Here is a 15,239-nt window from a genome sequence, read left to right as displayed (position 1 = left end):
TATATATCCTTTTTATAAATAATGTATTAGCAGTTTTAAAAGTCATTAAATCCTTTAGCTAGGAATTCCACTTCTAGGATTACATTGATAAAAATAAAAAGGCAACACACTATTTTAAAAGGTCTTGATATAGAATTAGTAAGTCAAGCAATCAGAGTTTATAGCCAGGCCACTGCAGTTTCAGACTTACATCCCATCTCCCAGATGTGGTTATTTTTCATTCAGATCCTCGACAATTTAAGACTTGAGCTTACTAAATTACTGAATGAAAGGGAATAGAGTTCGGGTCAAAATTTCCAAGTAGGTTATTTTGCTTTTGACTTTCCCCCAGCAAACTCAGAGGTTTCTGTGCTTTGCTCCACGGTGGTAGGTCACTGATCCCAGGCACTCCCTGGCATCAGGCTGCGGAATTCCATGTGGGATCTGCCACACTTCCAGTCCACTCCGGCCTGGCGACACTGCAGGGGCCAACTTCCCCACTGCTCCCTCATCATGCTCTGTGGTTAGGTTCCCTGTGGCAGGGATCAGATTTTTCAGATCTGATTATTTTTTTCTGTCCATTCTAATCTTGAGTTATCTCTGCCTGAAGTAGCAATCTACTGCTATATTGGTAAGGAACTATTCTGCTTTTATAGAGACAATTTCATTTTAAATTACTTTTCAGGTCAAATGTTCCCGTTTCATTAAAGTTTGGAACCCTAGACAAAGTCAATAAAAGGCATTAAAATTACTTATTAGTCATGGTACTTTCTTCTCCTATCACTAACCAGGTCGTTTTGTTTTGATAGCTCCATTAGGTATAGGTTTATTCCTTATTTTTTTCCTCAATTTCCTTTTACAACATATAGATATTATTGAAAAATAAATCCCCCATCATACACAAAAAGCTGAACACTATTAACACTGTTATAAATAGAATCTTAACAGAAACAGTGTCAAGTTTCTAATAGGTAATAATTATTTTTAAATATTAGTTAGGGAACATATAACAACCCTGAATTTACTATGGGAGTGGCAAATTCTACAGGCAGCTTTATAGAGTTATTGTACATTTATTTATAAGCAGCTGAAAGAAGACTTGATTTTTCAATTGCTGTAAGAAAATTTGATTTTACTACTAGCCATTATGAGGGATAAAATTGAGGGCACATGCATCTATAATACCACTGAAGTTGAAATTCTCAGTTTCCTGTGAGAATGGTCTGAAGGTATCTTGACCCTGAAATCCTGACGACATGGAAAACTTAGTATCAAAACAGCATTTAACCATGACATACTTCAATAGTATTTTTTGGAGGTTATTACTATCTCAAACAAAATCCATTATGATTTAAAACTGTCCTTTTATTGATATTGCTTTTCAACCTGACTGTGGCCAATGATTTATATCAATCTTCTCTTAGCACAAGAATTAAAGAGTTTGCAATATATCTTAAACTGAAGGATACTTTTTCAATAAGTCGCAAGATTTGAATACAGCTGTCATTTCAAAAGCCTTGCCTCTTCTCAGTGGGAAAGGGTTTAGAGAAGAAGGTAGGTCTGTTGATAAGATTGTTTTTATCTGAAACAGCAGAATATTAAAGAATTAGTACATATTGAAGATGCCTTTTTCAAAGGCATTTTCATTCTTTAAGTGCAAAATCACTCTAGTCAGTTGCCAATCATTAGCCAACAAAATTAAGTATTTTGCCCAGCCAGGAGATTTGCAGCAGCTGTACCAGTGCTAGTAAACTAACCCGCAAATCACAGCCTTTTCTCCTGCCTCACCCAGATTTCACAGGGGCTGCACACCCAAATAAACGCCTCTTGGCTACCCATTCATCTAACAGCTGGAAAGATGACACTTGACATTTGGAAACTTTCCTGTGAAGATTGCTGCAAGGCTTTCCCATTAGCTTCCTGGTGAGACTGTAAGGTCGAATAAGCTGCCTCAGAACCTGCAAAGGGTAACGGAAATACTCTAATATTAAGCCTGTGCAATTTAAAATTCTAATTCTCAAATCATAGTTCTTCAGATATTGTGGAAACCATTGGTATAAGTCAGGGGAAAGAAATGCCTTTGAAGATGTGGAATTAAAGGGATATTTTAGGCCCTGATAATGATAACACATGTCTTTCATTTAAAGTTAGGGTGGAAGGTCTATGTAACAGATTTGGGTGTAATAAGTCCTTATAAATTTGCTTTTTAAAACCTTTGATTATTGTAATTGTAGTAACTGTTCATCTTTGTGTAGAGACATTTAACAGTTTGTTAGTTTTTATTTTAATATCATAAAATTATTAAAATGTCTTTAAAATTTTTTAATCTAGGTTTGTGGGCTCGTTTTAAAAATCAGAGAGCCTAATGTTCAGGTTGAGATGAAAAATATTCCCCGACATTCTCACGTGTTTGGCAGGTGGTCAACTCATGAGGGCGTTATTTTCATCACTAGATTATCCATTGGTGAACTCAGTTGTTGAAACTGTTAAGAGGTGAGGCCTGGTGGGAAGTGAGTCACTAGGAGAATGACCTGGAAGAGTGTATTTTTTTTTTTTTTTCTGAAACAAGGTCTCACTATGCAGTGCTAGCTGGCCTTGAATTCATGGCAACCCTCCTGCCCCAGCTCCCAAGTACTGGGATTTCAGGAGAGTGTCACCAGCACTGGCTCAGGTGTACTGTCCTGGCTCCCTTCCTTCTCTCTCTGCTTCCTGGATGCCGTAGGTTGAGCCATGTTTCTTTCCCATGCTTTTACTTCATCCAGCCAATCAAGGACTGAATTCCATGGAAACTATAAGCCACAAACAATGACTCCTGCTCTAAGATGCAGGTGTTGAGGATTCTACTGAGCAACAGAAAAGTGGCTAACACACCTAAAGTAAAACAAAAGTAATATAGCTGCTACTATTAAGAAAATGTTATGACCTTGTAACTCCCTCTGATATAGTTATATTGGTTAAATTTCACATCAGGAACTTTTAATAACTCCACTGTCCAGTAAAGATGCTGAAATGACAAAAGCCACCACAGACTATCAAACTGTAAAAATGGAAAAAAAGTAAAAGATTTTGTTTATTGAGATAAGTTCACATAATTCAATTTGCTTTCATAGCAAAGATGTTTTTGGAGTAACTTCAATTTTGCATTTTCCATTTTCATTGCTTTTGTAATAATTTGTTTTTATTCGTTAAATAAGTGCTTCTTAAGTTAAAGACTCACTAAATGTTCTTATTTGTTAATTAACTTCCTCGCACAGTCAGGCCTCCTTAAATGTTCAGGCATGTCCAAATGTAAAGGAAATTAATAATATGATTAAAGAGGAAAATGAACCAATTGAACGACACTGAAGAAATCATAGACATTATAAAAATTTTAGTTTGGTAATGCTAATCTCTTCAGCAAATGCCAGAAAAACAAACCTATGAATGCAACGTCATGACCTGAAATCATGAACCAATGCAAATTTAAAGCTAGAACTCCCATTTCATCCCCTCTCCAAATCTCCCCAAATGAGACTCATCTCACAGGAAGAAAATGGAATATTTAGAAATGATTGTACTTTTTCCTCAAACTAAAATCACAACTACCATTTTGTACCCACTCTCTAGTAGTTCTGTGGTGTGAGTTTGTCTCTGCGAGGGACTGAAATCACAAATTCTTTTCACACAGCCTATTGAACTGCCATCAGATGGTAATGACTTTCTGTCACTCTTGACCTGGGGCAGATCTGAACTAGTGACCAAGAGGTTAAAGGCTCTGCATCTCATTACCAGTCCCCTGAGACACCCAGTGCTTCTGTTTTGTGCACAGAAATTCCAAACAGAGAAAAGTAGGCTACAAACGCAAGGAATTCATGATAAATTTGAACAAGTTTTTAAACACTTATTTCAAAATACAACCCATGCATTAAACACAACTGAGCAGAACTGCAGTAAAATAATTTCATTATAATTGTCAGTCACATATCATAAGAGCTTCACTGTTAGACTGAAAATCATTACAAAAAGCTAAAACAAAAGACACCTGTGATTAGTGAGTTGGTAGAGTTAAGAAAAATACTTTAGATCTGATATAATGCCAGAATATTCATGTGTTTGCTTTGCGTATCTGTGCTAAGATAATTTTGCCATACAAATTAGTTTCAGGGGAGACTGACAAGTTGGAAAGAATAGTTTGGAATCATGAGTAAAATAATAAAAAAAAAACAGTGTTAGGGTTCTGAACATGGATAGTTTCTCTCCAGGTGACTGAGCATGGTTGTACAAAGGATAAACTTCAAAGTGGAACAAAAGCATATCATCACCAACAGGGGTGTGAGCAAGCTCATGTATATGATGTAAATAATGAACTTAAACAATTTAAAAGAAATTAGCTATTTTTGTTATTTTTAAAAGGTAAGGTCAAATCCTGAGTGCCAATCAACAATGTTCTCTAATAATTCAATTATTATTTAATAACATATTCAATAACTCCTGGAGAGAGATATAGAGATAGATATAATCTTACTAAAACTCTGTAAGACTGTTCAATACCCTAACACCTCTTTGTTTTCCTTTGTATTTCCCTAAAAGTGTTTGAGTTTCTATCTGGAAGAAAATATGACATTTCTGCTTTTCTGCTCATCTTTGTTATAAATATTGGTTTTATTGGTGCATTTTAGCAATACTTAACAATAACATTCATCATAGAGAATTTGTACCTCTACATATTATAGCTTAATTCTTTTTTTCTCCTTCCTTCAACCCTTCTTCCCCTCCTTAATTACAAAAGCATAGGTTCTATTTTTCTCTACTATTCTTTTTTCTTGTACCTTCCTTCATTTATCCTCCCTACTGATCTTTAAAAAGAAATTCTAACTTTTTTGTGTGTATTTGGATTTCTACTTAATCCTGTATTTATTCTTCCACTAATAATAGTTCCTATGGTTTTTGCCTCTCTGTGTCTCTATTTCTACCCCTACTGCTCTCATCACAGTAACATGTACCTTTAGTATTTCTCTTTTACTCTTCACAACAGATGTTACGATTTTATAATAGTGTATCTACAATAAAATGAATTCAAAACTGAATTCTTTATATTTTGGGAATTTTTGAGGCACGGTCTTGCTATGTAGCCTAGGCTGGCCTTGAACTTGTAGCAATCCTCCTGCCTCAGCCTCCCAATGGTAGGATTATAGGCATGTGCCAATATTCTGGTTCATGTAAAACACAATTCTTTTTTTTTTTTGGAGGGGGGAGCCGGGGATTGAACTCAGGCCCTTGAGCTTGACAGGCAAGCACTTATTCAACTGATCTATCTCCCCAGCCCCTTAAAACACAATTCTTAATAAATACTGCAGTGAACAAAAAATAGCTTGTCTAATATAATCAAACCAGTAGCATTTGAGATAATTTCCATATAGAGTAAATTACTCAATAAAATATGTTTATAAGAACTCCTAAAGACTAGTGTAACCCTTGGGAAAAGAATTTGCTGGCCTGGAATTAAAATGGAGAGGAATTTAGCTTGCGTTGTCTTTCCAAGCTTGTTCTCTATGGGAGTATATAACACGATGTTATCATATATACTATGTCTCCACTATTTTTGCAAACAAATATTTTGATATGTTGGTCCTAGTAAGTCATCAGCCTTATGAATGATATGCTTTTGTCCACTGATAGTGTGTGATACTGCGTCCTCCTTTTGATGTTTTTATTAAGGACATGAGATCCCCCATAGGTACTTTGCAAAGTTGGTTGACACTAATAGACAGACTGTACTACTCCTTTCTCTCCTCTCCCTCCATGAGACATAAAAGGATGGCCAAAAGGTCCTGATGTCCCAGACTTTCTACTCTCATAAGCTTAGTGGTGTACTCGAGTAAGTTGTGTTTTTTAAAATTTTGTTTGTTATAAATACAATGATTACGTAAATTAATGAATTATATAAACATGACAAGACAGTGTTGGTTCTTTAAAAGCTAAGATGAATATTTTCAAGATATGATAAAGATGAGCTACCCTACCCTGACAGAAAAAAGAAATGTCAAATTAATTGTGGGATAAACCATTCTCAGGACTGCAGGGCAACAATACAGAATCACAGTGTCCTGAAGCTTCTGCTTACTTTTGACAGCAAAACTGGAAATTGGAGATAATATATTATAGCTAACTTCAGATAAGATACATAATAGAACACCAACTATTTTATACAAAGGACCTTGGTTTATCCCTAAATTTTAAAAAAGGAAAATGAAAAAAAAATATATGTTTAGGATAAGCTTAACAAATACACAGATGTTTAAAAATGTTCACATTTAGCTTTTTCTGACTAACCAATTAATTATCAAAGTTTGGTTTCATAGGATAAGCAAACTTTTGGTACTCTGTGCTTTTAAAAAATTATGTTCTGAATTTGTTCAATTTATATTATTAATGAGTGTTCTGGACTTACCTATATAATTAAAGTACCTTATTTTTACTCTCAATTAACAACTAGATTTAGGTCTTTAATCATACAGTTAATTTTTCCTCTATTTGCTTTCTTTAGAAGTTAGAAGATGTAGCAGGTTCATATTCTTAGAATTTCTTTGTCCACTTAATCATTCTGGCTAAGGTATATTTTTAACCAGAACTAATTTATACTCAGAATCCCATATTCAATCACAATCTTTTGAGTTTTCCAAGGAACTTTCAGGCAAAGTTATAACACATGAATACTTCTTGAAATTTTAATTCACACACACAGAAGGGGATGGTGTCAAGCATCGCTTGCTAATTGGAAAAAAGAATAATTATGTAGGATTGAAAAGTACCAGGAAAGGAGTTTAGTAAAAGGAATAATGCTAGACATGTGTAGGTTCAAATTCTGGTTTCAAGATGCTGGCCTTAAAAAGGATTTAATCATTTTAGCCTTCAATTGTAAAATCTGTGAAATAAAAATGTGATATACACTGCACAGGGTCATTGCAAAAAAAAAAAATACAGTGTTCGATATTTGCTAACCAAATTGTAGCTATTATTGCAATGAGTAACAAATGAATAAAAAAGGCTATGTTTCAAGGAGGATAGAAATCTGGAACTACTGCTCTCTTCAGTAATTCTAGTCAAGTTTACCTCTGCTTTTAGACTACTATAACATTCATAGTTTGTAGTGTACTTATTTTCTTAGTGTTTATTACATCATACATTTCTCTCATCTTTCCGAAAGGTAATCCTAGAATTCACACATTATAAGATTTTTAAACAAAATATGTCGGATGCCCTAATGTTCATAATTTTCTCCCTTAATTCACAAATTTCATCTCTGCATCTATCCAGATGCATACACACACACACACACACACACACACACACACACACATAAGCTAAATGAAGTCCATTAGAAATATACCAATAAAATACAAATAAAACTTCATAACTAAGGGTTTTTTTCACTTAGTAACAGTCATTCTTTCAGTTATAAACTTTGGGAACACTGTCAAAATTAACTTTAATATTCAGAGCATCTTATTTAAATGGTAGAAGAAAAGGTGGCTAGATTTCAGATTGTCATACTGTTATAAATAAAGTGAAGTTACACTGGCTCATATGTGAGTACAAGTAATTAAATAAAACTAATATTTTATGACCATGAACCATTTCACACTTTGAAAAAGAAGCATAGATAGCATTAAGTACCTTGACTTATTCTGTGCTTTAACAGACTTGAACATATGGAATATTTACTTTAGAATTTGTTAAGAAAATAAATCTTATTACTAAGAACCTCTCACAAGGGAAATGTTGACAAATTGGGAAATAGTTTTCTGCACATCATGATATGACACTATTAATACCAGTGTAAATAACTCCTACCACAATGTGCTCCTCACATCAGAAGTATAAGCTAGGAGGGCCACCCTGTTGGGGCCCCAGCGTGATCACACCCCTTCCTACAGGTTCTGCATGCTCCGAGCTCTGCCAGCCTTCGCTGCACCTTTGGGTAACCTCAGAAGCAGCTGTCACCCAGGTGCTCGGCTAAGGAGCAAGCAGAGGGCACCTCTGTGACAGTGCACACAGGCGCTCCTTCTCCTCCACAGACGCAGCACCGTGGCAGGTCCTACAGAAAGAGAAGTGGAGCTTGTGTGGTATCAGCCAGTTGGCCCCTTCTTCTTGGGCATAAGCCACCTATGACATCTTTGCCATCAGCCTTCTGTAAGTTCCAACAATTCTCATTCCTTGGTATTCTGTACTCTTCTAATTTTTTTCCTCTTTTTTTATTTGTTTCTTGGATTCTGGGGAGGCTTTGCTGCAACTGGAAGCCATCATGAAGATCACTATCAATAACTACCTCTTCCATGATATCTTGTCTTTGTATTTTAAATCATCATGTGTGTATAATATTTGAGTTATATTCATACATATGGTTTCCTTATTAGACTATAAGATTTTTTTTTTTTACTTCATAAAGGAAAACTTTATTTTGATGATAATTCTGGTGGGTGGAATGTCCAAAAAGCATGGCATCTACCTGCATCCAGTGAGGGCCACCCTTGCTTCAACACAGCATGTAAAGGAGTAGAAAGATAACTAGATACATACAGAAGGAGCCAAGCACGTGAATGGATGTATAACAATCCTCTTTCTAAAGAACTAACTGGTCCTCTGAGAACTGCATTAATCCCTTCCAAAGGTGGGAAGACGTGACACATCTTCCACTACCACTAGATTGCGACATTCTTAATAGCAAATTTTGATTTCCATTTACAAACCTAATAATTTGTACAGAATTACATTTCAATTTCTGTATGTTTCTACATACAGAAACATTTCATATTCAATAAAAGAATGAATCTATGACTTCAGGTGCAGCTCGTTATATGCATATGGATGAATAAATGGATCACTACATAGAATGCTTTAACAATTACTTGAAATAGCTTATTCCAGTTGTCTTCTCTTAATATCACAAACTTAGGATTTTATTTATATATATTAGAGTAATTTTATTATTTTTTTTGTATTTTAGGGAAGGGTCTATAGGGTATTCAGGGTCTCACTATTAGATTGGACTCATGGTGATCCACCTGTTACAGCCTCCCAAGAGCTGAGATTACAGGTGTGCGCCAGGACATCCAGTCTCAATTGCCAACTCAGTGAGCCCCAGGGGCGGGGCCAGCACAGCAGGTCAGGGTGATTGAACTCCTGGTCCCTGGACCTGTTTGCAGGCATTTTAATCCACTGAGCTATTGGGTCAACCTAGAGTTTTCTATTTTATAATTTTCCTGATTTCATTTTATTCACTTAAGAGATAATTCCTAATAACCCACAACAAAACAAGTAATGAGTATTTATACAGTAACTAGGCTTTGTATAAAAGCATTTCATAAATTTTCTCATATGACATTCCTGTGACCCAGCAGTGTAACCCTGAGGAGGCCATGCCCTACGGGAATGAAGTAACTTGCCCAAGGTCACATAGCTTTATACTATTTGAACTGGATCTGAACTCTGCTCTTTAGTTCAGAGCCCAAACTTTTGGCCATTGCATTGCACCTCTCCTTATTTATCCCTTTTGGTATATTCCCAAAGTCAAGTGTTCAGCTCAACAGCTGGTACTAAATAAATGGTAATTGGGCAAATTAACTAATGAAATTTAAGTGAAGCTCTCTTCAGATAACTAGGGGAAATACTGAAATCCCAACATGGACATTTTAAATAATGACATTTATCAGAAAAAAGGATGTCCTATAAAGAAATTCTAAATACTTGATTGCAGGGAATGCATGCATTAACTTATGCCAGGAATGCTTGACCAGGGTATCGGGGATCAAACCCTGGTCTTCACGCTTACGAGGCAGGCACTTAGACCACAGAGCTATCTCCCCAGCTCTTAGAAGTGTTTGCATAAATGATTATTGAAAATAAATGCATTGGAAAATTAATGGAAATTGATTCTAAATTCATACCTGTATGTATCTGTGGATGTGCCAGGAAGCTTGTTTTCCATCATTCACTGATTCCACTGTTGTGTTAGCCATGCCAACGACATCACCACCTGCAAATACCCATGGTTCACTGGTTTGCATAGTTTCCAGATCCACCTCTGGGAGATTCCACCTGTTCAATTTTAGAGGACTCAAGGCTTCTTTTACTGGAAAAAGAAAGTGAAAGATGGCATGCAATGAGCAATCCATGCATCACATAACAATAATTTAAAAATTAAGAAAAGTTATGATTTGATTTGTTCTGGGGTCTCAAGTAACTGTGTTTTAATGAGCCATAAAAATGAAAAGTTAATGTAATATTGAAGTGTGCACAGTCTACGTGTACTGATATAGCCTACTCAAAATAAACTTCACATATAATAATTAAATATAACAAATTTAGGCATTGCTTCAGATTCCAGTTTTGTATCTAAGAAGTATTGGATATGCAAAGATACAAAATACAACCTATTAAATACATACAAAATGCATTTTCTAAAATATATTTATGCATGCCTTTTTTTTATTCCTCTGTCTCACAAGTTATAAACTCTAGCATGGCTTGTAGTCAATGGCCCATCTTTTCTTTTCACTTTATAATAAAAATAAAACAGTCTCCTACATTTTCACCAAACAAGCAAACACTACTGTTAAGTAATTTTTTGGACCCAGAAACACTGTCCCTTTGAGCCAGCAATTTCTTCTATTTGTTTTATAAATACTAAAAATGTAAATGTTATCATTAGTTTCTTGGGAAGATTATTGTATAAATAGTTTTATCATTCTTTGCTAAATATGCTGTGATCCAATAAATCTAAAATATGTCATAGAAGAGAGAAAAGGTTGAGTCCTCTGGAATAAAATTTTTGAATGGAAATCTTAATCCTAAAATTTAGAAGAGATAAATAATTTAACTAATGTAAGTGAGTTTCTAAGAGAGGAAGGAATAAATGGAAAATAAACCACCTATGCTGATGTCAGAGCTCAGGGAGAAATATTCTCTCCAGGTAATCATGGGCAGATTGTCAGGTCAGATGAAGAAAGCTCCTCTTTATGTAGCCCAGACTGGCCTCCAACTTGGGATCTTGTCTCAGCCTCCCAAATGCTGGGATTGCAGGCATGTGCCACAATCAGGCATTGGCCAAAGTAACAACTTCAATTAAGGAAACAATGGGGTGTTCGTGAAATAGAAGTACACGCTGTTAAATATATTAAGGAATCAATTATGTAAGAAAATAATCAGACTTAAAACAGTCTGACACTTGAAATGATTTTTTTAGCATAATAGAAAGAAAAGGCCATAAGAGTAAACCTGGATATACATCTGTAGCTTTCTACTTAAGCAATATTAGAAGTTGCAGAGCTGTTCTGTGAGCATGCTGACTGCCTTTTCCTTCCCCAGGACACTGCGTTTCACTGGCACAGGGATGTGTGCAAACTGCTTGTGGGCCTTGCTGGATGGATGGGAGAATGGATGAGTGCGTATTTCGTGCCATCATACTCAGGTTTTTAAATCTCCTGATATTTGTATCTCACACTATTTCACCTTTCATTGAGAGAAAAATTAAATATTCATGTAATTATTTTCAATGCAGAAATGGCATTTTGAGATTTTTCTAATGTCTTTAAAGGTCACATGAAAAGAGACCTTTATCTTGGCTCCCTATCGCATAACAGATCATCAGTACCATCTGTTGACAGGTGCTTGAGTTGCAAGTCAATAGTGAATATAGTGTGTCAACTCAACCTAGTACATCTGTGGCAAAAATAACACATTATCATTGAGTACATATAATAAGATATATATATATATATATATATATATATATATATATATGTATAAACCAATCCTCTCTTCTATAAAAAATAACCATATCTTTCTAGCACTGTAACTTTGGTTGCATAGACATTTTAAATAAATATTGCTTTTATTGGAAAAAAATAAAATTATTTCACTAGAAAAAACTAAAATTATTTCACTAGAAGATCAAAGCCCTTTTAATATTAATCTCATCTTTTTATAGGAGTACCTTTAGCAAAAGCAGGGATTATGCTTTAGGTATCTTTGATTTTGCATAGCATATCTATTAGAATAAAAGGAATATATTATGAGAATTTAGTGAACCTTCAGTCAGTCTCTCACTTATGTCAGCCCCTTTCGAGCTTCTGCTCCTAATTTTAAGTTGCAAAATTTCTTTTTGCCTTTTCCTAAAGAGGAGCCCTCAAGTTATTGAAGCTTCAGGTCTCACGATAGCTTGATCTCTGCTTGAGCAGAGCTGATTACACACAGCAGGTGCTTAATAAATGTTTAGTGACTTAGCCTGTGCTATTGAGAAGTGTGTCCTTTATGATACGGAGATGTGCATATTATGATTCACTATAATGTTCAAGATCCATCACATACTCAGGTCTGAATATCAAGTATATTAATTATTCAGACTCAGGTGTGAATATCCATTGTTTTAATTATTTTATCATTTGTAATATCCAGGTAACCTCCCTAAAAACCAAACAATTTTTTGATACTGTGTTCCAGAAACAATCTTCTTTTATATTAAGAATGATCTCAGTCTTTTGAAAATTATTTACCAAACTTCTCTCTCATTTTGGGATGCCTTCAAATTCAACACTGCCCTAATTTCATTCCAGAAATAAAGGAGAAAAAAAAAGGTCACACAGCTGGCTATGATATTACCAATATCAATCAAAATAAAAATCATTTGTATCAGTTTTGATGTTTAATATCCACTTTGTCAATACCTACAAAATTTCATTGAAAAAGGAAAACTCGGACAAAATATATGAACACAAGCAATGACATTGTGGGTCAGGGTGTTTTCTTTCAGCAGCACTATACGGCTACTCTGAAGAACTTTATCACAATTTTAAAACCAAGCAATTATGACCATTCCTCTGTATCTTCAGACTCTACTGAAGCATATATAACACTTATGCATATTCTTACACTAATTGGAGCTTCTTTGAATCTGTTTATGGATCCAAATAATACATTTTTTAAAGCTTTAAATGACACTTGAAATAAAGCCATTATTTTACTGTTAAAGTACATTTTTAAGCTCCAAAATTCTAACTTAGAATTGAAATCAATGATTCATTAAAGAAACCTGTATGCATTTTAACACCTGTGAGTGGGAGTTCCTTTATTTAGCTGTTTCTTCCAAGGAAGGCCTTTATCCTCTAGAGCACTATAGGCCCCTTCCATCTACTCCTGACAGCACCCTGCATCTCCGCTGACCTGCTCAACTTGGAATACAATGAACATAAACCTCCCAAGTACATCTTCTGCTACATCTCCACCCAGCTCTGAGGGAGTGAAAGCATAAGTGGGCAAAAAATGCATATTTACATTTGCAGATCAAATAACTGCATGCCACTTCCTGTGAAGTGTTAAATGAATACTAGCAGAGGGGGTATATTCCTTCTTTCTTATTTATAAAATAAGGGAGAATGTCTTTATGATCATGTATGGTTTCTCAAGAGTTTCCATTGGATCGCACTAGATGGAAGCTACTATGTATGTCCTGCCAGCTTCACAACTGACAGTTAAGGAACTTGCAAAAGCACCCCCTAACAGGCTTATTCTCAGTCTGTATTATTCTGCAAATGGGAAAGAAATATGCTAAATGATATGATGCCTAGAATTTTATGCAGTCTTTAAAAAGAAAGAAAACATCCTTAATTCATACCAAACATTCAAGATTTATGTTAATTTTCTGCTTTAATTACTACTGTGTTCAAATGAGCTTATTTACAAAGAGAAAGACACTCTGAGGTAGCTTTATAACAAGAAATGGTTTTGAAATAGGAACTTTTAGTCAACTTAATGTTATGCATGAAATGATTTTTTTTATATAGACTTAATTGTATTGTGACACAGAAGTTCTTCAATAAGCCACAGCCTAAAATTGCGGAAGCCGTCCCTCAGGGACACATCACTAGCAGATGCAGATTGCCAAGGTCAATTAAACTGATGTAGCTGTGCTGTCATATATGTAAAGGAGAAGCCCATGAGCATATGACAAGTATATTTCTCGGTATTTATAAAAAGATGTCAAGAAAGTTATATTTTAGTACATAAATATAAATTAATTCTCCATAAGCAATAAAACAATAAAACAGAAATCATAATAAAAAGGACTATTAGTATTCTTTGGAGATCTTGATGTCTTATAAAACAAAAAGGGAATAAAACCTTTCAACATGTATAATAATATTTGAAAACATAGATCTATGTGCTTGTTGTTTAATTTTACATAACCTATTACCCAGTAGGACCAAAGTACAATGAAACAAAAGGCAGGCTGAGGCAGTAATCTCAGCAATTGAAAGTTAAAAGTAAAATCTCAGCAAGATCAAATAAAATCTAATTATAGGGCACAATATCAAAGTTCTGTTTAAATGGAACAATGTGGGTTAAGAAAGGACAGAACCAGGGCATGCTTTCAACTAAGAACACCAAGCCTGGCATTCTTATTCCAAGTACTGTCCTCCAAAACAATGGAAATCACAATGAAGAATAATACTACTTTTTTCTCTATAACCTTGAATCAGAGCTGCTTCTCTGGAACTTCAAATGTTATTTTTTTACTCTCTTGAATTTATTATATTTCTCTCCCCTGCCCCCAGTCTTTGCTTACTTTCATTTTTATATCTCCCTTTACCCAGTTTGTTAATTTACACTGACTGCCTATTTTCCCACCACTCATTTTTATTTTCTAGTGAAAATAGCATCCCCATGGTCACCAAATTCTGTGATCGCAACTCTTCTGTCTTTCTGTAATACCAATAGTTTAATTGCATTGCTAAGGATATCGTTCCTTCTCTCATATAAAGTGTTGCCCTATCTGGGATCTTCTCATTGCCAAAAGGCTTTATGGGCTTTAGTCCTTCCCTATCTCTTCCAAAGTATTCAGTTCACTGCCCTTTCTCCATCAGACATTGTAATCATTTTAGTAGAGTTCAGCAGCACACACATGTAATCCCAGAACTTTGGGAAGCTGAGGCAGACATCAATTATCAAATTTTCAAATCTCGGCTGGTAAAGTTAGCAAGATCCAGTCTCAAATGAAAAAGGGGATGGAGCACAGTGTGAAGGTCCTAAGTTCAATCCTCAGTACCAAAAGGAAGAATAAAAAGAAGAAAACGATGAGCAGCAGGATGAGAGGAAGATGATAGAGAAGAAGAGAAGAGGAGGAGAGGAGGGAGAAGGGACGGGAGAGGAAGGAAAGAGAAGTAGAAGGGGAGAAGAAATGTGGAGGAATATGGGGGGAGTCAGAACAGAGGAAAAGAAAGAAA

The 15,239-nt window shown here is 35.1% G+C and overlaps 1 protein-coding gene across 2 annotated transcripts in view; it reads right to left on the bottom strand.

The window, feature by feature from the left end:
* Positions 1 to 15,239, bottom strand: part of Dpyd (dihydropyrimidine dehydrogenase) — a 978,184-nt gene that overhangs the window by 478,648 nt on the left and 484,297 nt on the right. For both annotated transcript variants that reach the window (XM_023720254.1, XM_023720255.1), the window contains exon 12: positions 9,906 to 10,090. In XM_023720254.1, the coding sequence (XP_023576022.1) occupies positions 9,906 to 10,090 (185 nt within the window). The remainder of the gene's footprint in view (positions 1 to 9,905; positions 10,091 to 15,239) is intronic.

The sequence above is a fragment of the Octodon degus genome, unplaced genomic scaffold (genome assembly GCF_000260255.1).
Source record: "Octodon degus isolate 3935 unplaced genomic scaffold, OctDeg1.0 scaffold00074, whole genome shotgun sequence".
Taxonomy (NCBI): domain Eukaryota; kingdom Metazoa; phylum Chordata; class Mammalia; order Rodentia; family Octodontidae; genus Octodon; species Octodon degus.
The sequence above is the reverse complement of the archived record's forward strand: the minus strand, read 5'-3'. Positions and strand labels throughout refer to the sequence as shown.